This window comes from Colossoma macropomum, unplaced genomic scaffold (assembly GCF_904425465.1).
Source record: "Colossoma macropomum unplaced genomic scaffold, Colossoma_macropomum, whole genome shotgun sequence".
In the NCBI taxonomy this organism is placed as follows: domain Eukaryota; kingdom Metazoa; phylum Chordata; class Actinopteri; order Characiformes; family Serrasalmidae; genus Colossoma; species Colossoma macropomum.
In genome coordinates this window covers 17752544-17778652 of record NW_023494798.1, presented here as the reverse complement: position 1 = coordinate 17778652, position 26109 = coordinate 17752544, and the positions used below count along the sequence as shown (strand labels likewise).

Here is a 26109-nt window from a genome sequence, read left to right as displayed (position 1 = left end):
ATTCCTCTTTGAAAATCTGAAAGCAAGACTTCCAAAAAGAATGGAAGCTGTAATAAAGGCAAAGTGTGGACACACTTAATACTGAAAAATCTGATCTTATATTTAGTTGCTGAGGCTTCTGTGTAATTTCATATTACATAGTTTTATATTAATAACAAAATAGTTTATAACAGTTACTGAATAATAAGTCTTAAGATTAATAACAGAATAAATATATATATGCATATTATGTGTGAGAAGCCCCACACTGTCTGTGTAAATTGGAACTGATGAGATCAGTGCCAAACACTTTCTGCTGCTCCGTTCCATCATTATATTCTTTTTCACTGAGGATCCTCATTATTTTTCTCTGTGGCTGAAGAGGAGTCTTTTGCTTGAAGCTGTGTGTCTCGGCCCCTCCTGGTCATCTGGTGCAGTAAGAACAGGAAGAGCGCAGACAGTATAAGAGCAACTCCCGCCATTAGAAAGCCAGTACTGTAGTTGCCCATTTTGTCTATGAAGAATCCTAACAGAACAGAGAAGGATATGTTTATTTATACACAACTCAACTGTTGTTCAGTAAATACAGTGCGCTGTGAAGCACTTTTGATGTATGTGCTTGCACTGCATTAATTCAGTTGAAGAATGAACGCACCATGCAGAGATTAGCTTGCAGCACCCATCTCACTACACTTTTTCTGCACTTCAGTATGTTCAGCTTTGCGCTGAATGATAATTCGAAAGCATTAGTGCAGCACAGCGCTCATATAAAGTCACTGGCAGCACAGCTGTTTGATTTGTGTTTGATCCTAGTCAGACTGCATCAATCTGACATTGATCTGCAGTAGCGGAGTTGAGAGAATGAAATGTTTAATGGAACAAACTGCACCAGAATCAAGACGCTACAACTAATTTACTGCGTAATTACACCGATCAATTCAGAAGAGTGCAAACTCTTTTAGTCTGGAATATCTTAACGAAGGGCTCTCACCCTCTTCTTTGAAAAGAAATGATCGATATAAGCAGCAGCTTTTCTAAGCCCTGTAGCCTCACAGTAAAATATAAGCAGAATTGGAACCAATTTGAAGAAAAGTAGTGGAATTTATTGATATGGACTAGAAATCTGTGCAGTGTACACAAGCTTAGCAGACTGTTTCAAGCCCAAAACATTGCTACTTTCATCTGTAGGCCTAAAAAGATTGGCTAGCTTGTCAAGACTTTGTAAGAGGTAAACGGCTGCAGCCGACGTATGCATTGCTATTCTACGCCTGCCATTTCTCATCGCTGCTTTAATTCATTTGGTGCCATTGTCATGTTCTTCTGATATATTGTAACAGCACTGTTTGTGATGTGGGCTACGTGCCGCATTATTGCACTGCCGCCGACTTGTGCCTATTATACCTATGAAACATGGTATAAATTAGGGCTGAGGCAGCAAAGCGTGACTTGTATTAGGAACAGCTATGCCAAAAGACAAGAAAGACCATTTATCCAGTGACCAATAATCCATGAAATTAACCCAGCAGTGACAGAGAGAGATAGCAATGATATATTTCTTTGACTGACAATTGTATAAGGCAATCTCATTTCTGCATTCAGACTCATACTGAATATGCTGGAAACTCTGATAACCTGAGAGGCATTTTTTGTTCAGTGTGAAGCCTTGAAACCAATACTGCTACTGATAATTAATTACATCTATTATGGACATGAGGACTGTGCTTGCATAAAGGAACCTTGTTGCACATAGTAGCAGGAGTATAAACGCAAGATCTTGCCAGAGTGCACTGTGACATAATTATTTAAATGTATACTAGCTTATTATTTGGTTCACAGTTTATTTTGATGGTCCCCTATAGATGATCTACAGATCCTTGCATTATTAACAAACTTTCTGGTCATACTCCATTGATTCTCGTGCTGGGGTTGAATCTCAAATGGGGCCCTGCTCCCTACATAGTGCAGTACACAGGAATTTAAATATTGACTTCTGCACCCCAACAGTGCGTAATGTAGCTAAAAAATAATCATAAAATATAATTTTGTATTCAGCCACATCTATACTCGAGACATAGTGCACTATTTGGCCATAGAAACTAGCATTTCAAAACCTCTATAGCTAGCACACTACTTAGGGAGTACGTAAGGTGTTCGGAAGGCACCCTGGGGTTGACGCGACTTCTGACTGAAACACAGGCATTTGAAGCGTGTCAGCAATTCAAGTGACATTCTTTTGACTTTTACATTGCAGTTTAACAGCAAATCATAGGTTTTTTCGTTACATGCCACAGTAATACTTCAGTTCAGTTGTTGTAAGGCGATTATAGGTGGCCATAATATTGTCTATTTTACAACAGCTTTGAATACGGTTCAGCCAATCAGATTTTAGGACCCGATCTATACGTTTTATAATAAGTTATCTTATTTATAATAAGATAACAGTGTCTCAGGCATCAAAACGCATATTCATTACCATTTCATGTAATAACTTTCTGTACGGTAGCTGTTAAAGGTATTAAATACTTTTGATTTCTGATTCCATTTAGTCATGCATAAATTTTGAACAATCAGTAGAGTTCCTCATTAAGAAATAAGACAAGCATCACCTGCAATGGGAGGCCCCAGCAGTCCTCCACTGCTGCGTATGAGCATGAAGAAGCCCAGCGCGCTACTCAGCCTGCTGACCCCCACCACCTCAGCCAACACGGTGATGTGGATGGCCACTGTGGCTCCAAACACAAGGCCATAGCTGGCACTGAATGCTGCCAGTTGAGTGAAGGTGGTGGCTAAAGGACAGAGCAGCAGGACCATGCCTAGTAAGATGACTGTCACGGTCAGCTGATGAATGGTCTGCACCAGCCTGAGGTTGGCCACCCAGCCAAAGAGGAGACGGCCAGACAGGTCCAGAGCCGCTGAAATTGACATGAGGGCAGCCGCGTGGTACTCCTCTAAGCCCTGACTGCGGGCATATGGCACCAGAAACAAAGCTGGAGCAAAGAAACCCAGTGCCGCAAAGACACCAAACATGGAGTACAGCATGAAGTGTGGATTAGCAATGAGTGTGTAGTCTACATAGTGCAGGACTTTGCTCCTAAGACTTTGTGACCTAATGTTGGCCCTCTGTGGGTCTGTGTGTGTTTGGGACATTTCCTCCAGCTGTAGCCTGTCCCCCTCTGCTGGATGCTTTTCTGCAAGGTTGCTGAGTGGTCTCAGCAGTGCACCACACACACACAGATTGAGCTGCACAGCTCCCAGCACCAGCATGGCGCCCCTCCAGGAATACTCATCCACCAGGAGCTGAAAGAAAGGTGTGAAGAGGAAGGTGATGATGCACTCTCCTGCACTGGCTAGTGCATTGGCCATGGGCCGTCGCTTCTCAAAATAGCAGCCCAACATTGCAACCGTGGGGGTCCATGTAAGGGCATAGCCAAAACCTGCAGGGAATAGAACAGAGAGGGCAGTGTATCACACAACAATGGCAACAATGACAGAGTAGGTATGTGCCACTGGCAAGGACATATATATTTTTTTTTACAGTTACTGGGGTGTTATATAGCACAGAAACAGCACCAGCTTATAAGGACATGGCATATGAAATATGTTTTTTGTGCCTATGCAGATAGCATAGGTACCTGTGGCTTGTTGTAAGTTTTTAAGTAGGTAATTCAGTGTTACTGAAGTGAATATTGTGGGTGAAAAACTTTTTTTAATTAAAAGACAGATTTATTTCTGAATCTGCTATAACATTGGTGAATAATAGGCCTACTGGACAACACAATGACAGACCATCACCAACAAAGACCATCATCTATGGTGAAAACAGCAAGGAAGCTGGACAGCTGGGAGTGAAATCTGTAAAAATGGAGCAGTGGTTATGTTCTGCACACGGAACACAAGAAAGATTTTTGGACCCCCCTGAAATTTTCATGTCTCATTTCATTTATGAATAAATAGAACAGTCTTTGTGAGTCCCACACAGATTGTACTATTTATTCAGATACCTGTAAACTGTTTATTCAGAGCCCTTGGAATCCCTTCTTATAGTGCCTGTGGTTCTGTAGACCTGAAGGTTAATACCACTTGTGGTACAGAGTCTTACCAGGCTTATATAGTAGATGCTGAGTTAAAAATGAGCAAATATTATATAATAGAGGTGGGAGACACAATTGATTGCAATATTTTGGGTTTAAAAATAGTAACAATACAGATTCCTAAGTATCGATATTCTATTATTACACTATTCATGTTTTTACCATGTATTAAGCCCATTATTTGACTAACAGTATACGAAAATGTTTTGCTTTCTACAGCCACAACCCCCCCCCCCCTTCACCCCTTCTTTTTATGTTAATAGGCTGGCAGGGGTGTAAATTCTGTTTTAAATGTTTCATGTCTGCTATTCTGTTTTTACTTTGATGAAAGAGATGAGATAGAAAAAGTGTAACATTCATTAGTTAAAATAAAGTTTGAAGGCAGTCGAATGTAATAAATTACATCGCAATACTGCATATCACAAATCTTTAAGCTGCACTATGTATTATTTTTTTCTAAAGTGGAAAGAGGAATCTGGACAGGCTTTGTGGAGTTTCTGGACCACACTGAAACCACAAAGAAGGTCCAGCTTGATGTATAGGTCTCAAATGCAAAATAAGTATTACATTACTGACATGATCACAATATGATATACTGATAAGATGACAGTAACTCTGAAGACACGTCCTCCACCAAGTTTTGACTGAATTCTCTCAATCAATCAGATTCATCTGCTTGGGGAAGGGGTCTGAACAACCAAAGTTACAACATGTTCCTTCACATGTTGTGCACAATTACACATTTCCACTAGAGAGGTCTTCAAATCCCCAAATATTACATACTGTAGCCTTCATAATCTTCAATAGGATCATATTGTGGGGCCTCTAGTGAGTCCTACACCTACCGTATAGAGTAACTGTCATAAAGGATGAAATGAGATTAGAGATTTGATAGTGTGTTTGTGAGAGAGAGGGAGAGGGAGTGCATTTGTTCAAGGCAGATCCTCATACCTGTTAGGAACCCCACTGTGATGTACAGCTGGAGCAGGTTTTGGGCGTACGCTCCAGCCACCATGCCCACGCTACTCAGCAGTCCCCCCAGCATCACCACCGCTCGGTGGCCAACACACGCACTCATCGCTGCGCCAACTGGGGCTGCACCAAACACACACAGGAGACACCAGCTATGAAATACTGTACCGCAGAGAGCCAAGCGCACTGACAGCACATAAAACTCTACTACGCTGACACAGGAAAGGAGAACAGGACACCATTTAATATTTATACAGTCCTGCTCTGCTACACTTCACTCAGCCATGCATTGTTTGACAATCTGATTTTGTCTGTGGCTGCAAGTCACCGTATTTGACCGTGGCATTTGACCAAAGCAATGACTAACATGATCTTTCATTCTCTACAGCTCAGGAACATGACTTTCGCAAATGTTAAGAGATTGCTATCTAGCGGTGCTTTCGCTACAGAAAACACACTCTAGTTCCCAGACTGTTTGTAGAGATAGAGAGGTGATGAAAGGTCTACACAGGAGTGCTTCTTGACATTTGTGGAGTTCGAACTTATGAAATTCTAATCAGTCTTTGCATGTCGCTGAGATGTTCATGCAAGGTTGGCTGAGAATGCTAAGGAGCAGCTGCCCTCTGGTGGTGACTGGCATGGCATCCAATCATACTACATTAATACAATCATACTGTGAAGATGGTTTCGCCTGGCTCAGTGGACCTGAGAGGGCTACAAACATGATTTAAGTTCAAGATGACATTATTAAGCCATGCACTAAAGAGTACTAAAGAGCAGTTCAAGAGTAGATGTGACTGAGTGACTAAATTAAGACCGTATGTATTATGTAAAGCTGCAATAATGTCTTTAATATTGTCTTTGCACATTGTCATTTGACCCACAATCCACCACCATCTTTACCAACTCACCAACTCTCTCTCTTACAAACTCTCTTTCTCTTATTCTCTTACTCTATCTCTAATGGAGTATTAAAGGAATAGTTCAGTCAAAAAAGCTGATGCTGCTAACAATGAATGCCAACAATAAGCACTGTGAAAATGCATTGATGCTAATTGTTGGCTACTGGCTTCCATTCATCATTAGCATGTTAGCATGTTTAGAATATTTATGAACATTTGAGAACCTGTTATTGATATCCTGCCTGGGAGCTGGTTAATTAATTTTTGATTAGGAAAATTTTTAATAAGAGCTAAGATAGAGACAAAGAAAAACAATAATTATACAGGTAAATTAAAAATCATTGGTGTTTTTTCAAAGCCAACTCTCTATCTCAATTTTTTCTATTTTTATTTGCATCATTTGAGCACAGCAGTGGCCCTTAATATTGTGTGAACATTTCATAATGTGTCAACCAATAGAAGTGGTCCAAAATCACTTGTAATTAAATGTTATTACATTAGCTTGCATTGAAAGCTTAGAACATTTTGCCTTCTCTTGTGAGGCCACCATTTGAAGATATATATTTCTTCAAACTGTGATAAACTGAACAAATTTTGCATACTTATGGAGCCCCCTAGAGGCCTGGAGGACATACCCAACGACATAACGAAAGAAATGGCCCTGATTCAAACTATTCCAAGCTTTTTAGAAAGCATACCTCCAAGGTGTACAGTTGCTATAGAGATGGATGTAATCCATGAGGTGCCCGTTGCTGTAGTGGCGAAGTAGCGATGGATTTCCACATAAAAAACCCCAAAGGATTTGATCACGCCAAACGTCAGTCCAAAGACAAGGAAAGTGGCGAGAACGATGAACCAGCCATAGCCTCCATCAGGAGGTCCTACATGCCTCGTAACTGCAGACACCATCTCAGTTACTGAAAAGGAGCTAGCCTTCACAGGGTCATCTGGCTTCTAAAAGAACACATTCACCAGGGAATATCCATTACAGCACATGGGCATGTGATTACACTGCAAACACCCAGTGAAAACTCAATGGCTGTACAAACATGGGCAACTCAATAACGTAGATCATGAAAACTGTGCAACACAGAATGTATTTTAATAACTGTTCCAAAAATACAGTCAAAAATCCATGAATAATATATTGGCATAATATACAAAACCAAGTAAGAAATTTGTGTTGATTGCATTAGTTTAAAATGATTACAAATCTGTGAATTTTCTTTGTATAAAATGTTTTGTGTATTGTGGGTGAATTTTAGCTGGGGAGCTTACATCATTGCCTGGAAGCTACTTTGATATTCTTAAATTACTTTATTGGTAGCCACAGCATACCCTTGCAATATTAAATATCTGTTTCCAAAACATTAAGGAGCTTTATTCTTCTCTGATGTTCTCCGTGTTACTAAGCATATAAGTATGGCTGACGAAAGAGCAGTGTGGGAGCTTGTGCTATGACAAGCCAGCAAAATGAAGGCTACTCATTTACTAAAGCTAATGAGTTGTTTAATAACTCATAAATGAATCATGAAGATTCATATTTAATAGAAAATAAAAAAGGCAAATATTTCACAGTTCACAGTATTATAGACCTTCTTGGAATTGTTACACTGAACCTGAGAGAGAAATGAAAATGGGCAGATAACATTCTGGAAATGTAATGAGTAATAAAACTCTCTACAACCATTCAGAGAACTTTGTGGGAGTAGCACAGGGGAAATGAATTACTTCTCCAGTCATTATCTCAAAATGCCACAACAGTTGGCTAATTATAAACTATCCACTGAGCTAAGTATTAATCATTCATTTACTAATAAAGTGGTCTACGCACAAGCCTTTGCACAAACTTTGTTCTGGTAATATTTATGTATCAGTGTATGTGTGACCAAGCACACAGTCAGATAATGGTATTCTAAAACCTGCAGTTTTTTGGCAGTCATAAAAACAGTTTAAAATGTGGGTTCATACTCTCAATTGTTCACTCTCATAACTATATAACTTACAAATTAGCTGCATAGTCGTTGAATAATTCATACCAGTCACCGAATAATAAGATAGTAGTCTCTATTTTCTTTTTACTCTAATAAGAGAATAATATGTCTTGAGCTTACAGGGTTAGATACTTAATGGGCTGGTTTCCTGGACATGATTTGAGCCTAGTCTTGGACTAAATTGCATTGTCAATGGTCATTTACTGTTAGAAATTCTTTAAGTCTAGGATTACCCCTTAAAGGGCCAGGGCCCAACAACAAGCCCAAAGTTTTATTACACACTTCTCCAACCTAAGAATAGCTCAGCTAGTTTGCATCAAAGTCCCTGTAGTTACCGAATAATAAGCCTTAGTATGTAATACGTCTGGGATTTTAAGGGGTTAATCTGCTGGGAAACCAGCCCGATGAGTAATAAAGTGATAAGAACTCCAAATATTGTCCAAACATTGTGCAACCAATTAGTATTTCTGATTATTTTAAAAGACTGAATTCATTCTTTTTGTTAAAAAAGCTGAATCCAGTTTGCAGAGGATTGACATGATTTACATGCTCCTACCTTCTACATCGTCCTGATGAGCAGGTCTGAAGTAGTGAAAGCCAGTGGTGGTGGTTTCTGATGATGCTGCTGTCAAGGAGGGGTCACGCTTCAGTCTGCAAAACACCAACACAGTCCAGGCTAACTCACCTGCCATAACACACCACACACTGCCCCAGTCTCCCAGACAGAGCATACACACGTTCTGCGAGGAAACAAAGGTCATTACAAGACAGCAAGCAGGCAGGCTGTGTGCTGAACCCAGCAGCGCACTTTGTTCAAGAACAGGAGAAAGGAGAAAAGGAAAGAGAAAGGCAGCTATAGAGGATGTATAGAAATCAGTTTTTTTTATTTACCTGCGCAGAATCTAAGATATACGACAGAAATTTGTGTTGCACTGAGAGATTTCCAACTGTGGAATGCAGCAATAAAAAAGTTATTTAGGCTGACAGATATCTATCTACTGAGAGCTCAACAAACAAATCCTTCTGAAGCTGTGCTTTCACTTAGGTTGCCAAAACAAATGTGACACAATTTTCCATTATCATTTCTAAAGGCGTGGGCCGGGGAATGATCTGACACAGTCCCAGCCTGAATGCTTTCAAATGTCAGTAAGTTGACTCAATTGGTTAATAATTACCTGCTCAGATGAGGAGCCTGAGTTGTTCTGCATTTCTATGCTTAAGACAGCACTTCAGCATCCTGTGCAAGTGAACTCTGAACATCACTGTATAAACAGCCTGCGCTCCATATGTTCTACATATAGTTTACATTTTCTTGCTCTGAGTTATACACTGGTAAGCTGGAAATGTGTATGTACTGTGAAACATTCATGCTGAGACACATTCATTTTATTATAGTCACAACAGGATAAACTACATTATACTCTCTGACCTCTTTATTAGACACACATACTTTGTTGCTGTGCTTCTTAGATCAGTTTCATGGATAATTTGCACAAGACTTAGCCATCATCTAGTCCTTCATCAGTGGTAAGTTTAGGACTGCAGGATTGCTGTTGACTGGACATTTTGGTTGATGGAGCAGTTTCAAATCAGTAGTAACACACTCATCATACCAGGTCACTGTCATTGCTGTGTTGTGAATGGTTAATCATCAGGGGTTACTTATCCATTTAAGCAGTTAAGCTCTGCTTAATACAAACAAGATTATTTAATGGTAACTCATTCAATATATTTTCTCTGTCTCTCTCTATGTCTAACTGGCATAAATGCTGTCGTAGCCAATTTACATGCTCTCTCTCTGAACAGAGCATATAGCGGCCGTCTCAATATTATTTGTGACTTTCATTGTTGTATATTTGTATACTGTAGCGTGGGGAGTACACAGAGATCAAGAGAGGAAAACTTCTCTTATTTCCAAGAAGGAAATATGCTCTTCAGCATAGCTGTGCTCAGCCACAGAATGCCTTCTGGGGTTATTAATCAGGAAACAAACCTGCAGTTGTCTGGATGACAGTAACTACCAGTCTTCAAAACCCAGTACCTGTCCAGCCTGTTTAACACTTTGCATAACCTATAAACACTAATTTGCATACTGAACATACAGTTTTTTTGTTTGTTTTTTTTAGCTAAAGACAGTCTGGCTAAGCATGCACAAAGCATCTTGGGAACCACAGTGTGCTCTGACACCACAATACTTTGCATACCTAAATGGTTAATATGCCCATAAAGTCATTCAGAGTGGTTTTAAATGTAAGTCAGAATTGTTCAAAGTGTTGGTGATAGGAACCAGACGTCCAAAGCATTTAATGCCTCTAAAAGCTATTTCGCAGAAAGTTATTACGCAAAATTGTTACAGATATGTTGCCTGAGACATGATAGTTTTATGATCGTTTTGCAAAGAACTTTTGGCTTAAAACCTATTTTTTAAATAACTTTCATGGCAAAGAAGCATAAACAGGCTGTTGTAAGGCAATATAGTTTTTTCAGACTTACCACTATTTTACCATCATCAACATCACATATAAAAACACAGAAGACATGTTTAGGTTCACTAATCATTTTGAATAGTAAGTAAATGGCTATATTTATGTTGTTGACATCAACCTCTGGTTCCTATCACCACCACTATAAAGAAATTTGAGACAGTAAGTTTCTCTAAGATGCAACATTTCACATCAAACCACTCTGCATGACTTTGTTTACATCTCAATAACTGAATTACATAGAAATTTTGAAAAATCGGTGGAATTCCCCTTCAAAATGATTATGGTACTGTGATCTTTTACAGAAACAAAGCAGTGACATGCTATAACACAGAGGTCAATGGAAGTCTTGGTTGAGGTTTGGTCACTGTAGTAGAGAGATCCCCCTAATGCACCAGTCTAAATCACACTTGCAGTAGCAGCTTACAGAGTGCTTTAGCTGCCAGCACAAATACTGCAGATAAGAATACAGCACCATTTTAATCCTGGTCATTGGAACTAACACCAGTTTAAACTATTATATATAGCTAAATGTATATATAGGGCTTTCAAAGAAAACAAAATGAACTGGTCTTTTTTGCAGATGTATATCCTTGGATACAATCTAGCCACCTTGCATGTACCATAAACACTCCGCCTGTAAATGTTAGTTATAAACAGAAGCAAATTATAGTCAGAATACTTGTTCACTTGTGGAATGAAAGCAGAGAAATAATTGCTTTTTATCACTGTTTATTAGCCACTGCACTCAATTCTGTGATAAAAAAGCAAATTAAGCTGCAACTTTTGATGTTTAATTTCCTGGAGGGGAAAAAAAACTTCTTGCAAAATAAATTTAGACCTAAAAGCAATTAAACAACCTTTGGGACCCATAAAATCTTTATTTTATGGTTAATACACTCTCCCTTCTCTCACTACCTGCTGCTGTTAAAAGGGCAATGAATTTCTGCTGAAGATTAAACTGTCACACATAAAAACAAAAATGGCTCATTCTATATTCATTCAGGTGTTGTTTCAGGCCATGACATTGGCGCTCAAGCGCTGATTCTCAAATTTAAATGAAGAGAACAGTAGGAGCCAGATAAATGGATGGTGACTTCTTGTAATGAAATACACCATGGAAACATATGTTTCATGTATTCAACAAAGAATCTGTCCAGGACATGACCTGATGCAGTTATTTGCTTTAGCTAATGGAATGCATTCTGCAATTCCAAACTTTTCCGAATATTTGGGAGGCTAAGCTGCTGTACAGTATGTTTAACGCTTCAGAAAGTTTGATGAATGGCTTGCTTGGCCAGTGCCAGTCAATATTGCCTCCGCTCATGAGACTGAAGGTCTACAGGGTGAGCTATGGTGCAATGGTCCACTGCTTTTGAAATGCCCCCAAGCCACATGCAGCACATATACTACCAGTCAGGTCTATCATTTCTCCAATGGAGGCCGTACGTATGCGTCTTATTCCACTCAGAGGAAGGAAATACGCTTAGGCTCCCGTTTTTAAAGTAGGTCAGTGGAGTACTTCAATATGACTACATCTAAAATTCTAACCACAGGGAATAAAATTGTAAATTAACGTTTTTGTAATGGATCTGATTCCAGGCAGGTCTGGCCATGCATGACTCCTTCAGGTTTGAATTGTTAAGCACCTCACTGGCTCAGTCTTGAGCTGAGCTGAAGTAAAAGTACTCCTAAGAGAAAGGACAATGTCTCAATTCTCAAAAAAATTCAAATGCTTGAGTAAAATGCTAAATCAAAAATAAATACCAGGCTTGCGGTTGTGGTCATTTTCTTTAAAAGATTGTTTTTATATAATAATTTTGTTTTAATACGCAAGCTGCCCTTTAATCCTTTACACTTTGTGATCATTTCATGATTAACGGACCACTAGTTACCAATGTTTTCCATTAATTACCTAGACAGTGGTGGTCTGCCATAGTCTTATTTGTCCTGCCACAGCTTCATAATGAACCATAAATATCTTTACACTTCTCGTAATAACATAAACAATGTTGTGTTTTACCCCTTTAAAAAGTATGTCTCACTACCAGCCAGCCCCCTTCCCTCCCCCCCGCTGTACACGCAGATGCTCTCACACACACACTGGACTGTTTTTTTTTACCTAGCTGCATCTGAGACATGAGACAACACTGTTTAATTTGAGGTAAATAACATTAAATTTACAGTACCTAATGTAGTTATTCAGTGGCCCCAACACAATCTCATTATCAATGTGCAAGCAGATAAGACAGCAAACAGATAATGTCAATGCATTATCATTGATAGTTAATGTCAATCTAACTTTAGCTTATTTAGGGAATGTTAATGTCAGCGTGTCCGACTCTCATCTTCAGTGCGAATAAAGACAAAAATGGACTTTTATGGATTTATACTATTCATCATCAAAATGAGAGATTGTGGACTGTTAGATTGTCACATCATTCACCCCTGCATTCCACAGTTTGTCTCAGTCAAAATAGGTTTATTTTTTGACTAAAATAAAATTATGAAATTATTCTGTAAATTTTCTATTCAATATTTAATATTTTCGGAAAAAAAACAATTATATACGTATAACCACTTCTGCTTCATTTCTTTGAGAGCTGACATGTATGTGCTAGTTATTTATTTGTTTATTTTTTGACTGTTGAACTGTTAAACTCCTTTACCATGCTTTGTGGGTGTAACCTTTTTGCTGTGTCATCACCATTCAAACCTGTACCAGTGTGTATGATTAAATTACTACACAAAATTTTTCACCCCTTACATGGCCAGAGCCCACTGGCGGGCCCACAGGTTTATTACACATTTCTGTAACCTAAGAATAGCCCAACCAGTTTGCATTGCAGTTACTGAATAATAAGGCTTAGTATGAAATAAGACTGGGATTTTAAGGGGTTAAGGCACGAAGTTCTTCACAGATCTAACCTCTTAATTTTGCTCTTAAAGTACACCAGATTGAGGCATTTAACTTAAAAATATACAAAACTTTCTTGTATTGAATGTTCTTACCCCTAGAGGATCTGAGCAAGGTCCACTCACCATAGTCTCACAAAATCACATGGGAAACAATGGATATAGTCAGTGTGACAAATACCCACTGGTATTTGGGGGGTCCCATGTTGGGTGGCTACTCCAGCATTGGCTGGCTGTTAACTTGGTTGGCTGTTAACAACTAATCCATTCTTCTGTTTTTTTCTTTTCTAGTTCAGTAATGTGTTCTTCCGCACATTAACTGAGATCTTACGCATGTCTTTTGTGTTCGGTTTGAGAAATGAGTAACAATTCATTCTTTCCACCAGTTTCTTGGGAAATTGGGCAAGTTTTCACATTTACAAACATGTTTTTAGGAGTATCCCAGGTATAGTTGCTAGACTATGAAGGACCAACTGGGTGAACTTGCCTGCTACAGTGCAGTTGTGTTAAAGGTTGGCACAATCTGAACTCACAAAATATACTTAGAGGTCAAGAATGTTTTTCCTGGAGCTCCCGAGCACACTTGTCTTAAGCGTTGACCTTATTGTCAAAATATTGTGAGTTCAGTCCCCAGTAATGCCACAGCCATTCGTGGCACCCTCCAACAGCCCCCCACCCCCCAAAAAAGTTTTTTTTGGAGAAACAAGGGTTTGTTATGACAGTAACGTTATGCTTCCACCCAAAAAAGCAAATAATTAAGCTACAACTGAAGCTACCAGATAAGTCAATATATCGTGACCAGCAGATGCAGCATTGAGTGAGTGCCTGATGAAACTGAGCTTGATCTTAAGTGGTGGTAGTTTGCCTTCTCATTTTACAATGTGTGCAATTCTGAAAGAAAAATATATGTATTCATACACAGGAACTTAAAATGATGTAGTCCATTCTCTTCCATCACTGCTATGTACTGGATTAAATGGAAAAAAGGAACATATAGATATAGAACCTTATTTTTATCGCCCCAGGGATTGACCATATGACATGATCATCACAAGGCATCATATGACACAGGCTCTTAACCTGCACCCAGGTGCATTAGAGGACTGTGGAGCCGCAGAGCGTATGGACAGTGCTGGAGGCTACAGAGTTCACAGCTGCTCAGGTCTACATGTACCGATACTGTGTCTGTGCTCAACTACAGCTCCAAGGTCTTGAGGAGAGGTCATGTGTGATCACTTCCATAAGGTTAAGTTGAACTAAATCTGTAGTGAACTGCTGCTTTCAGTACGAACAGCGTTCATGTTAGAAAATGAGTCTTAGGAATCTATTCTAGAGTCTTTTTGTCATAAAGAAAGAGAGCTGACAAACTGATAATCTAATGATTTTCACATAAACACTACATCACAGAACATTAATGTGTGGCCCATTATAATATAGAAACAGAGATACAATGGCTTTTTCTGAAGGCATTACAGATTCATTAGCTGGAATGAGGTTATTTATTGAATTATGCATATTTTCTTGCTGATTTATGGCCATTTTTCTCTCTCCTCATTATATCTTTAGGTTCTTTGGAAAACCTAGAGATATATGGATATAATCAGATTATTTTGCTATGCATCAACCTATAACAAGTTTCATATTGCTTTTGCAATATCTGTCTAGAAAGATCTTAATATCCTTCCGCATTTTGGGAATCCTTCTCTTAGGGGTTTACAGCTTAGCATACAAATCCAGATACTTTATCTAAATCTACTATTCTTCTTAGGCCAAGGAAAAGGATTGTGCATGGTGTATTAGTGCGACTGGTCTTAATTTTATTACGTCATGTCTAAAACCCCCTCCCAAAGGAAGATGCTCTGTAGACAGAGCGTTTATACTTTCAATAAAATGAAAGAAATCCAGGTGAAATAAAAGAAAGTGGTGATGAAAACAGTGGTACTGCTAAAAGATGAAATAATACATTTCAAATGGTGGTTCCACCCCTGAATTAAAGATTTAGTCTGCTGAGCCTTGCTGAATAATAGATCTATTGTGGTGATACCTCTGTTGAATAATACATCATCGATGGTCAGTTCTTGACGTGCCTGTATTGTAGATTTAAACTGCTTCTGAGTTTCTACCTATAATATACTGTAATAGCCAAATGTTTGTAGACACCTGCTCAACCAACGTTTCTTCTGAAATCAGGGGTATTGATAGGTAGTTTGCCCCGTTCACTGCGGTGAGAGACTCTATTGTTCTGAGAAGGCTTCACACTAGATATTGGAACATTGTGATGAGGATTTGACTGCATTCAATCAAAGGAGCATTGATGAGGTCAGATGCTGATGTTGGTTAATTAGCTCTGGATCACAAACACCACCCCAACTCATCCCAAAGATGTTGGATGGTGCTCTATCACGGCAAAGAAGTAGTTCCACTGCTCCACAACCCAATGCTGGGGGCTTTAAACCCCTCCAGAGCGCCCCATTCTGTTGGCAGTGCTTTTATATGGAAATCATGCAAGCTGTGCATGTAACTCAATGCCTGTTTTAGCAATGGGTGCATCTTAAAGTAGCAGAACTGGCTAATTAGAAGGGGTGTCTACAAACTTTGGACAGTGTATTTCCATGGAATTCTGTATTAAATAGCATTTTTTGACGTTTGTTTGATCTGTGATCTCTTCATTTAGAGAATTCTGCTGGCCACATGGTTTTCTTTGATTTTTCATGTATATCTTCATTTACTCTGCCTCTCCACTCTGTACTGCTTCTTTCTTCAGATCTGTCAGAGATAACTGCTTGTTAGGTTCTGCACAGGTGCTTGATTAGTTCTTGCCTTGAACTGAATTCTGTACACGCACCAGAAAGGCTTCAGCCAAATGCCCTCACGTGAGAGCAGTCAGGCTAAGACAACACAGCATGGCTGAGATGATGGTTATTTGTGTAGCTCCAAAGCCCAGAAAATTTGGCAATGCCCTTGCTCTCGCCCCATTGTGTACAATAGGCTGTTAATCTGTTTGTGATGAGATTGTCCTTGCTGGCCTGTGATTGAAGGGCATTACAAAGTTTCCAGCTTTGGCGCAGACAGAATCACAGCTTTTCTTTAAAAAGAGCCAAAAGGACCAAATCAATCAGCATCAGGCTGCGTGGCGGAGGCCAAGTTAGGCCCGAGTCCCGAAATCACAGCAGTAGCAGCGGCCAGATTGCTGTCTCTCGCTACAGTACAGAGTGTGGGATCTTCAGGAAAATTAAGCCTCCCGATTCAATACCCCACTGACACAGATCCTCATGCTTTGATGAGATTAACTTTACTTTCTTGTTAATTTCTGATATGCTGCCTACTGTCTGAGTGCTGTATGTGTACAAATAACAATAATAACTTCAAAATGAATATTTTTTTTTTCTTAAAATTATTTGCTCTTCTTGGCTTAAAGGTGCACTTTCTTTAGAAATAATAATAAACTTCATTTGTATAACACTTTCCAAACATAGAAGCTCAAAGTGCTTCTCAGGAGGATAAAAACAAAAAAGACAATAAAAATCATATAAACATCTAATCTCAATTAGTAGACAGTCTCTTTCTTGAGTGTATAAAAACAAAAAGCTTTTAAATCTATCCTAAAATAGACCGGAAGCCAGTGTAAAGATGCCAGGATTGGTGTGATATGTTCTCTCTTGCGTGTTGCTGTTAACACCCTGATTGCAGTGTTCTGAACAAGCCACAGCTTATCAATCACCTTTTTTGGCAACCCAATAAACAGTGAGTTACAGCAGAAGTCGTGAGAAAACAGAAGTATGAGTCAGTTTCTTAGCCTCATGCAAACTAATATATGGTCTAACATGAGCAATGTTTCTCAAGTGAAAGAAAGATGGTTAAATAGAAATCCAGAGAACACCAAATAATGAAATATTTCATTGTTTATATATTATACAGACTGTGCACCAACAATTATACATTTATTCTGTTTGTCATAAAACACTTGTAATGTTCAGTAGAGGACACGGAAAAAGCAATGCACTGAATTTATTTTGATCAAGTGTGTTCTTCATTTCCACATAAACAAAATATATCACAAATATATATAGTTGTATGCAAATGTTTCGACACCCTTGGCCAAATGAAATTTTTTTAAATGAAATGAAGTAAACTCAACATCTGCAGCAAACTATTGAAAAAAAAACTCCTGCAAATGTTAGGGCCCAGTTACTTAAAAAATTTGTAACACATGGCAGATATCAGCTCACAAACACTATGATATTATGAACAGTAATATTACCAGCAGTTTTATCTGAGATTTTCCTTGGTCTTTCATATCTTGCTTTGACTTCCCCAGTTTTCCTGAACGGCCATTTCTTAATGACATTTCGGACAGTTGAAATTGCAAGCTGGAAAGGCCCTTTTCCCTTCAATTAGCTTAATTTTAGATCCTCAGCTGCTTAAAGGGGCCCATGGTTGTTGGCACAATGTTTGAAGAGTCAGAGAATTTATTATGCTGTGGAATTGTCATCATCTGACAATTCCTAATGACAATTCTTAACCTGCCTAACCAGTCCTAACAAGTCAGTTAAAACCTAATGAGTTTATTAATCTGTGAGATTTGCAACTGAATGGGTGTCCAAAGTTTTCCACAATTACAATATTTTTAATTTTTTTAAGTTAAAATTAAAGGAACTGTGCATTAGGCCAGAAACATACTCAACACAAGCGTGCAAACGCAAATGACAGCACTCGGCCAATGCATTGCAAACGCTCAGTCCTTCTGTACAAACCCACTGTGCGTTCTTATATTACTGTGGTGGTTAAAACACACAGTAGCGAAGGTGGCGAAAGAGGACAAATCAGAGAAGGATCTATTGTTATTTCAAAAGCCTCAACAGCTTAATGTGGACAAGTAGATGAGAGTGAGCAGCTTTACCTCTTCTGCTAGAATGGAAATGCGATAATGTGTCATATTTTTTGTGTTTATGTAGGCCATCTTTGCATCAGACTCAACTGCAGTTGAGAAAGCACACTGGCGATACAAGACCACTTGGACAGGCTTGGTTGTCATTATAGAGCCCCTTGCTGTAACGCTCAGCATGCAACTCGTGCTTGCGTTGCATTATGAAATGCGACATGACACATTTTTGAATGCAACAATTCTGCCTCGCATTAAGTATGTTTCGGGCCTTAAAATTTACAAATAAATATTTTTTTACAAAATAGTTTGCTGCTTCTGTTGTTTTCACTTCTTTTCACTTAAACAAATAATGTAATTAAACAAAATATGTAATTTGGCAAGCAAGCACAAACTTTTGCATGAAAGTGTATATGTATTATTAGGTATCGGTTAACAATTCCTGCCAAAAGTAATCTAACGTAAACTCAACACTGTCTCATATTTTATTTATGTGGAAAATTAAGTTCTCACAAGTTAGCAAAAGTCATTAATTGTCAAGCGGAAAAAATATTGTTAAAGAGGGTCTGGGGTCTCCAAACCCCAACATAACATGATGGTTAAAGGCCTGAGCTGAAAATCGGCACATGAGTCTAATTCTTGATGTGATCTTTCTGACCTCCCCAATCCCTAACTTCCCTGCTTCATTGTTTTCGTAATTTTGGACGTATTACTTTAGGGCTGGTGAGAAGGGCATCCTCCTCTGGCAGTCCTTCCCTCCTGGTGGCTCCCACCCAAAAAGCACAGGTGTCTCTGTACTTACCCAGATGGTCCTGCTGCTGACTATAAAGCCTGGATATCAGAGGAGTGGCAGGTTAGACGTGGGTCACACTTCTGTTATATAATTACACTGATAAAAGTTTGTTGGTTTTTCATTAAGTATGTACATGTTTATGGTGCACTCTACACAAGGTGCTAGTACATATACTTTCCCCTGTGCTTGCACTCACTGGCCATTGTATTAGGTCTATGTGTTGAATTAATTCAAAGGTTTTTGAACAAAGGACCTCAAGATACTTCCAGGTAAGTGAAGTACAGAGCACCAACCACTGGAAAATTACAAAATGCCCAGAATTTGTCCTGCCAGATAGTTCTCTATCAGTTCTCTTCTCCAACATAGGAGTACAAGATCAAAAATGGGCTACCTGTCAATCACCTTTTAAGTGATTGTTGTGATACAAATATCCTGCATTGCTTATATATGATATAGCCTTCTAAAATCCAAAAACATGTCAACAAACATGTCATTTAACCTTGGGTTTTCAAGACTTTTGCATAAGACTGTATGCAAAAGTCAGTGTATAGTCAGAAATTAGAGGATGACTAATAAGAGCATTAGGCAAACCTAGTAGCTGGTACTATTTTTGCTGTACCTCCGTCTAGGTTCCAAGTAAACTAAGCCAATACCAGAAACGTGACATGAAAAAAATTGCAGACAACTGATTGGGCAGAGACCAATCCTAAAACACGCATGCTACCGTTAGCTGCCAGGTTAGCGTACCCCCTTGTGTTGTCCTTGAACAACCAGATTCATCTTGTCGTCTGATCTATGACATAGTATTTTCCAAGCTATCTTTGTTTTTTCAGCAGTCTTTTGTCTTCACATCATCACGCACTTCTGACCAAAATTTGTCTCCTTCACGTTACGGCAGTTTCATGTGGCATTGCTATGACGACCAGCTACGTTGAGAGGGCACTATATCTGCAGTGGAAAACTAAGTAGCTGGTACCAAAAGTGAGTAGAGCCGAGTAGAGTTGAGCCATACCATGCGGTGGAAAAGTACCATAAGAGTGCTTCTCATAAAGTGGTCACTGGGTTTATAAAGATGCCTCTCAGTTATTTTTCATGCAGTCTTGTAGAAGGTAAAATTGACACCCTCCCCCTTCAACATGTGCAGCTGCTTTCTCACAAATCTTAGTGAAAGTATTGATGTTCTTTTCATTGATGTGCTAATCCTACACCTAATTCCAGACCTGGAGAGCTCTTGGAGGAATAGCACTTGGGGGGGGGACTTGTCTGGATGTGGCACTCCACATGATCTCTTAATCTTCCACCAGCTTTTAATTAATGTTTACCAAACAACAAGCTCTCTCCTCGTCAGCTATCAGGCCTTGTTTGTCCCCCCCTCCATCAGTATTTTCTGCATGTCTGAAATAAAATACCGTAGTGGAAAATTCTATGAGCTGTAGACACATTTTAGCAACCCAGCACAGAAGGGTGTGCACTTTTAATGCCCTTATTATGCCTCTTCATGCCAATAGCTGATATTTTACTAGCTGCTCATCAATACTTTATTAAGCAATGACTAGAGTTAATTAAGCATTTTCCAGGACACTTTTATTTGTGTATTATACATCATAATCTTTTGCACAACATTAACTGATATGAAGACATTCAAATAGTGCTATGCTAAAGCAACCTGCTGACACTCAGTCTAACAGGTTATATATTGACTAGAAGCTCTACGAATGTGTATATTTCATGCATGCTCATATTAGGGTTGTGTACCAGAATGGAATGCCTTAGTAAATATTAACTAGAAATTATTTTTATTTGATTTTTATTGTAGAGGATCAGCTTTCATTTCTTTAAAGTTTTAATATTAATATATTGAATAGAATATAAAGAAAACACTGAAGTGGTGCTCTAAGATTTTCTAATCTGAATAAGCTGCAAGTTAACTAGAAGTCTAAGTGTACCCTTTACTAAAGGGTCTTTCGCCTTTTTTAGACCTTGGAAACTTGTCTGGCGGCAACTTGTTAAACTTTTGAAGCTGGATTGCAGGGAAATCTCCAGCAAACAAAGGTACATCCCATCTAAAACCCACCCCACATTCCTCCAGTCCAAGCGACTTATAAGCAATTGTTGTGCAGTTGGTTGAACAAGACCTAAACAAAGTATGTGACTGATTTTCTCTGTTAAAACATCTCCTGACACATAAATCAACTTAATCATTTTCTTCATAACATTTACACACACAGATCTCTGTTCTCTAACACTGATCTGGGTATCCAGGGGTGTGGCACCAAATTTGAGACCCTGGCACAGTAGTGTGCCCAGGCCCCCTCAGAAAAAAAAACAAAACTTTGTCCGCAAATAATGGTATCTTTGCAAATGAGCTTATCTCAAATCTAGTTGATATAGCTAATATTTCCCATTTTAATTAGACTTAAATTTAGTCTCTGTTCAGGACAATCAATGTAATGAGTAAGAAATTCAAAAGAAAATAACAAAACAAAAGTATTTTTACTGTCATTTTCACTGAAACTGCTCAACTGCAAGTTGGAAGACCTGTTAGCTACCTACTTTGGTGAGCTCACCTTGTCTTATTCTTGTTGCTTCATTAAAGGAAGACATGCTGCTCTCTCTCCCTCATTGTCTTCTGGAACTAACAGTGTGAGTTTTACAGTTTTACAGAGCTGAGGCTGAGCTCTGCTGGGTTATGATCACAGTTACACGGCCTCTTGCTAACTATTAATAAAATGCTTACTAGCTGCATTGAATCAAATCCTGCTTCCTTATCAGCTTGCGCTTGTTGTGAATGACTGCATACTAGCTAATCACTAGTCAGCAAGCTAGCTTACTTTACTGCAGCATATTTACAGTTTGCCACTTTAGGCTCACCTGTTTTCTGAAAGAATGTCGTCAGCAGTTGCCTGCAGTCTTTCAGCTTTCTCTCTCGCCTTCTGGACTCCTTGCGCTATTGAAATCCTGGTTTTGGTTTTAGTTTTGGTTTCATTTTAGTTTCAGAATTGGCAGTTGGCAGTGTCTTAAACTATCACAGCCAACTTGTTTAGTGTACTTCACTTTTAAACATCCTTGACAGTCTTTGAGTGGAGCTGGCTTAGTCCTTAGTCTGCTGTGGTAAAGGAGCATGAAAGATGCTAATTGTAAATGGGCTGCATTTCCCATTAGTTTTTTGTGCACATGGATGTGAAGATGTGATGGAAAATATGGATTAAAACTAAAGATCTTCTCTCCAAGACAGTAAGCATATCTTGGTCTGTTGTCTTGATAAAGTTTGCACCCAGCTGACTGTATGCCACTGCCAGTCCACCTTTGGACCACACAGATGATCACCATGCATACAAACTCTAACCAGTTTTTAATCTCCTTGAACAGATTTTTAATTCACATAGCCTTTTATTTTGGAAAACCAACTAAGACAAATATTACAACAGTTGAGAGAGAAAAAAATGAATGACTAGGCCTAATATAAAATGATTTTATGGAAAATTTTGCTGACACTGTTTGAGATTGGTTACAACAGTATATCTAGTATTGTTTATGATGTTGCTGTTAAAATTATTTACAAAACTAATTTACACAGGATAACGAAAGAAATAAATAAGGAATTCTAAGTAAATTGGACAGAGACTGGAAAATGAACACTGAAAAGTGTACTCTGGTTAACCACCAGTGGGCTGCCCAGAAAATGCTGAGCAAAAAGCCAGTGGGCTGCCAACTTTTCAGTCCTCTTGCTATCTGGCCTGTTTTAGCCATGGTTGATTGAAACTAAGCAATCACAACACTTTGTTAAAATGCAAAGTCCAAATGCATTGAGAGCAAATTATTAGAGTGGACCACAACAACATTGGAATGATTTTTTTTTCCTCTTTGGATCCGCCTTCAATTCCCGCCTATCAACACAAAGCACACCCGTAGAATTGATGGTGCCCATCAGAGTTCTCTTTCTTTCAGTTTTCTAGCCTTTCATTGTTATTTAGATATAGATGATAAAAGTATGGCATTATCCTAACATTGCTTGAGAGGAGCGCAAAGTCCTCAGTATAGCCTACATCTCAATAGAGCACACCTTTTCACCATTAAAACACCAATTTCACATGCCGTTAACAATAGTAAATAAGAACTATGGGCTTGTTTATCTCAGGGTGGTTTACTTGCTTTCAGGGACAAAGCTAAAAGATCCAAGCATCAAAAGAGGGCTACAATACTGCTCTCCCCCTGGCAAAGTATTGATTTATTCTACTTGGTAAATTATGATGACATGCCATTACATTTCACTTACTCAGAGAGATTTATCGTCTGATCATGCTATCCCAGTTCCCTCCAAATAAGTCTTTGTATAGTAGCGACGTTGGGCCAGAGCAGTGTGAAGGTACAAGCCTATAAACACTTGGCATTTGGTTCATGCTGATTTGCCGCTGCAAGAATAGTCGAGTGTCTTTGCTGTCTTGTTTTTCTCTGTAATGAGCTCCCACAAGTTTTTCAGTGAACTGTCCCTATCAGTCATATTGTGTCTACAGCAGCCTTTAACAGAAACGTTAAATGGAAAATTCGAGCAAGAAACCATATAGTTAGCATTATTACCTGCACTGGAATTTAATGCAGTTGACTAGTATTAAAGACATAACTGTGAAGGCGGTTCCTTCACAAGCTTTACGTCCCCAAGATCACTGAGTAATAAAGATTTATCTACTTGATTTGTTTTATAAAGTTGGCCCTTTCAAACAGGTTAACACTTCTTGTGGTTACATACTTGTCCAAGAGGAAAGTTGCTAAATCTGTGTCCAACTACACCCCCTTTGTATGTAATAATTCCTATCCTTGAAAAGTGTTTGCATTTTTCGTTGGGTTATTTGGCAGCGCAGTGTGTTTTTTCCACTCAGTACTAGAACCTGGTGGCTTCCTCTTCCTGCTTTCTTAACTGAACAGATGGGGATGGGGGCAGAATAATGTGGTGTTGAGTGAATAAAGTGTCTTAGAAAATGACTGACCCAAGTCTTTAGGCATAGACAAGCCTTCAGCTCCGTCCTGCAATTTTCTAAACAAGGTTTCTCAGTCACATAACACTCTTGTATTGATGCCATTGCAAAAACATTTTTTAAATCATATTCTAAATATTTTCCAGGTTATTTGTATTAGTAATAAAAGAAAACAATGACTAATGCCCCTTTAAAATGCTTATGGCTTAATTAGAGCATTACAAGGGTATCATAATGGCCCCCTTTACTGACATGTAACCCAAATTTTAGTATAGTTTCATTATAGTTAAAAGAAATTATTGACACTCATTTCAATGGAGGCAGTGCTGATTAACTGCCCATACTTCTGCTGTTTCCTCTCTGTTGAGTCCACTGATTCATGTATGACTCAATCCATGTTTATCTTGGCAGGTTTTGTTGTGCATGGAGGCAGTGTTTCATCTCTAGAGGTTTTTCACTGTATAAAAGTATTACCGACCTGTTCCTTATGGAACTGTGCTGGAAGCAAATGGAAGGTATACTCTGTAGCAAACTAGCCTTCAGTAGAGCACACTGTCACGCACTGTTAAAGCACATGAAAATCCCCACTACAGCAGATTTATAAGACTACCACAGCCTGTAATGGAGTTACAGTATGTGTGAAAGATATAAAGAGACGCCTACAAGCAAAGCCAGGATACAATCATCACTCTTACCTGTAGTTCCAGCTCAGCATCCTCCAGGTGTGTTATTACCAGCAGACTGTAGACTCTGCTCAGGCCCTGCTCACTAAGGTAAACAAGCAGAGGAGAGGGGGATGGTGGGAGTGTTTATAAGCAAGCTGGTCTCAGGAGAACTGCCAGTAAGGGTTACACAGAGGTTTTCAGAGAAGACGATTGAGCTCTTGCATCGAAAAACAGCATCTGTGGCTTTTTTTGTAGAAATCATATAAGCAAGCTATGGCATTGTTCGATTCCCTGTATTTAAAATGAAGTTAATAGAATGTAAATAAGGCATAGTTTGGCCTTTTAATGAAAAAGGTTGCACAAAATAAAATGGAAAACAAATCAACTGATAATACGAGAAAGAGTGCAATGGTTAATATTTGGTTTTTCGTTGGAGGGGCTCAATTGTGGACCTGTATTTATTCTAAAGAAGACATTAACATTGTTGTTCCCTTTCTATATTTAATGAGGAGAGAAAGCAGGTTTTCCAATTTAAAACTGATTGGATGCAAATACAAATGCTTAAGGCTGACTCTTAGTTTGAGGCCTACAGTTTATTAGGTGGATCAGTATTAACCACTAGTTGACCACTAAGTGTCAAAATGCATTAATTGCAAATGAAGGGATTCTTAACTGAAATTCTCATTTAGTGTGCAGCTCGACTAAATTCAAATCTTTGTGTTTTCATACAGTTCTCTGCAAAAGACAGAGACCACCCTTCAGTTATTTAATGTCCATTCAAAAAAGTTATTAAACCTTGTGTGGTGTTCAAGTTTTTGTTACTCAGTGGTCTGGTGGACCCACCCCATTATTGTTTTTTTTAAATCAATACAGCCATAACAATTTATGTAAAAATACCAGATGTTTAAAATGTCACAAGTGTCCAGCGTAGGGTTCTCCTTTAGCAGCCGTAGCCAGTCAGCAACCTGACCATGTTGTCCACCCTCACACACACACACACACATATACAAACACATACACACACACACACACACTAACAGCAGGCCATGTAGGAGGAGAACAGAGTGAAGGGACACAGCACCTCCACACTTTTATTCCCCGCAGGTTCACCCCAACACCACAAGTGTAATATGAATGTGTACAGTGTGAAGTCACTGAAAATGTGTTATTTTATATGTTCTTCACAGAAAATGAACAAAGGCCAAGGAATCTGGGGTTAAAATAATAATAAATCGCATCATTTTTTCTTTTGATAAACACTGAAAATGGGTCCCACAGACCCCAACACCACACAAGGGTTAAGTTTTCATTATTCATTTTTCAGCATCAGGAAAAATGGGTTAATCTTATATAGTTGTTGTGGCTTCTAGGTAATTTCCTGTTAAATATATGGTATTTGGTCTGCCCTGCGATGGACTGGCGACCTGTCCAGGGTGTATCCTGCCTTCCGCCCAATGAC

The 26109-nt window shown here is 38.9% G+C and overlaps 1 protein-coding gene across 3 annotated transcripts; it reads right to left on the bottom strand.

Annotated features, from left to right (window-relative positions):
- Positions 1–182: 182 nt before the first annotated feature.
- si:dkey-246g23.4 (uncharacterized protein LOC559426 homolog) lies at positions 183–24712 on the bottom strand. 3 transcript variants are annotated; one of them, XM_036585166.1, is made up of 6 exons: positions 24681–24712; positions 8495–8589; positions 6643–6898; positions 5022–5165; positions 2586–3413; positions 183–505 (listed from the first exon to the last, which is right to left on the bottom strand). In XM_036585166.1, the coding sequence occupies exons 3-6, from the start codon at positions 6851–6853 to the stop codon at positions 324–326; spliced, it is 1365 nt and encodes a 454-aa protein (XP_036441059.1). In that variant the 5' UTR covers positions 6854–6898; positions 8495–8589; positions 24681–24712; the 3' UTR covers positions 183–323. The 3 variants fall into 3 exon arrangements, with proteins under 3 accessions (XP_036441059.1, XP_036441058.1, XP_036441060.1); XM_036585165.1 differs by lacking the exon at positions 24681–24712 and adding an exon at positions 21580–21631 and having other exon boundaries at positions 8495–8678; XM_036585167.1 differs by lacking the exon at positions 24681–24712 and adding an exon at positions 21580–21631.
- Between the last annotated feature and the right edge of the window lie 1397 nt (positions 24713–26109).

Coding starts and splice junctions, on each gene's coding strand:
- si:dkey-246g23.4 (XM_036585166.1), bottom strand. CDS start 6,853: ATGGTGTCTGCAGTTACGAGGCATGTAGGACCTCCTGATGGAGGCTAT. Junction 3,414..5,021: donor CACAGTGGGGTTCCTAACAG/GTATGAGGATCT, acceptor TATTCCCTGCAG/GTTTTGGCTATGCCCTTACA. Junction 506..2,585: donor GCTGGGGCCTCCCATTGCAG/GTGATGCTTGTC, acceptor CTGTTCTGTTAG/GATTCTTCATAGACAAAATG.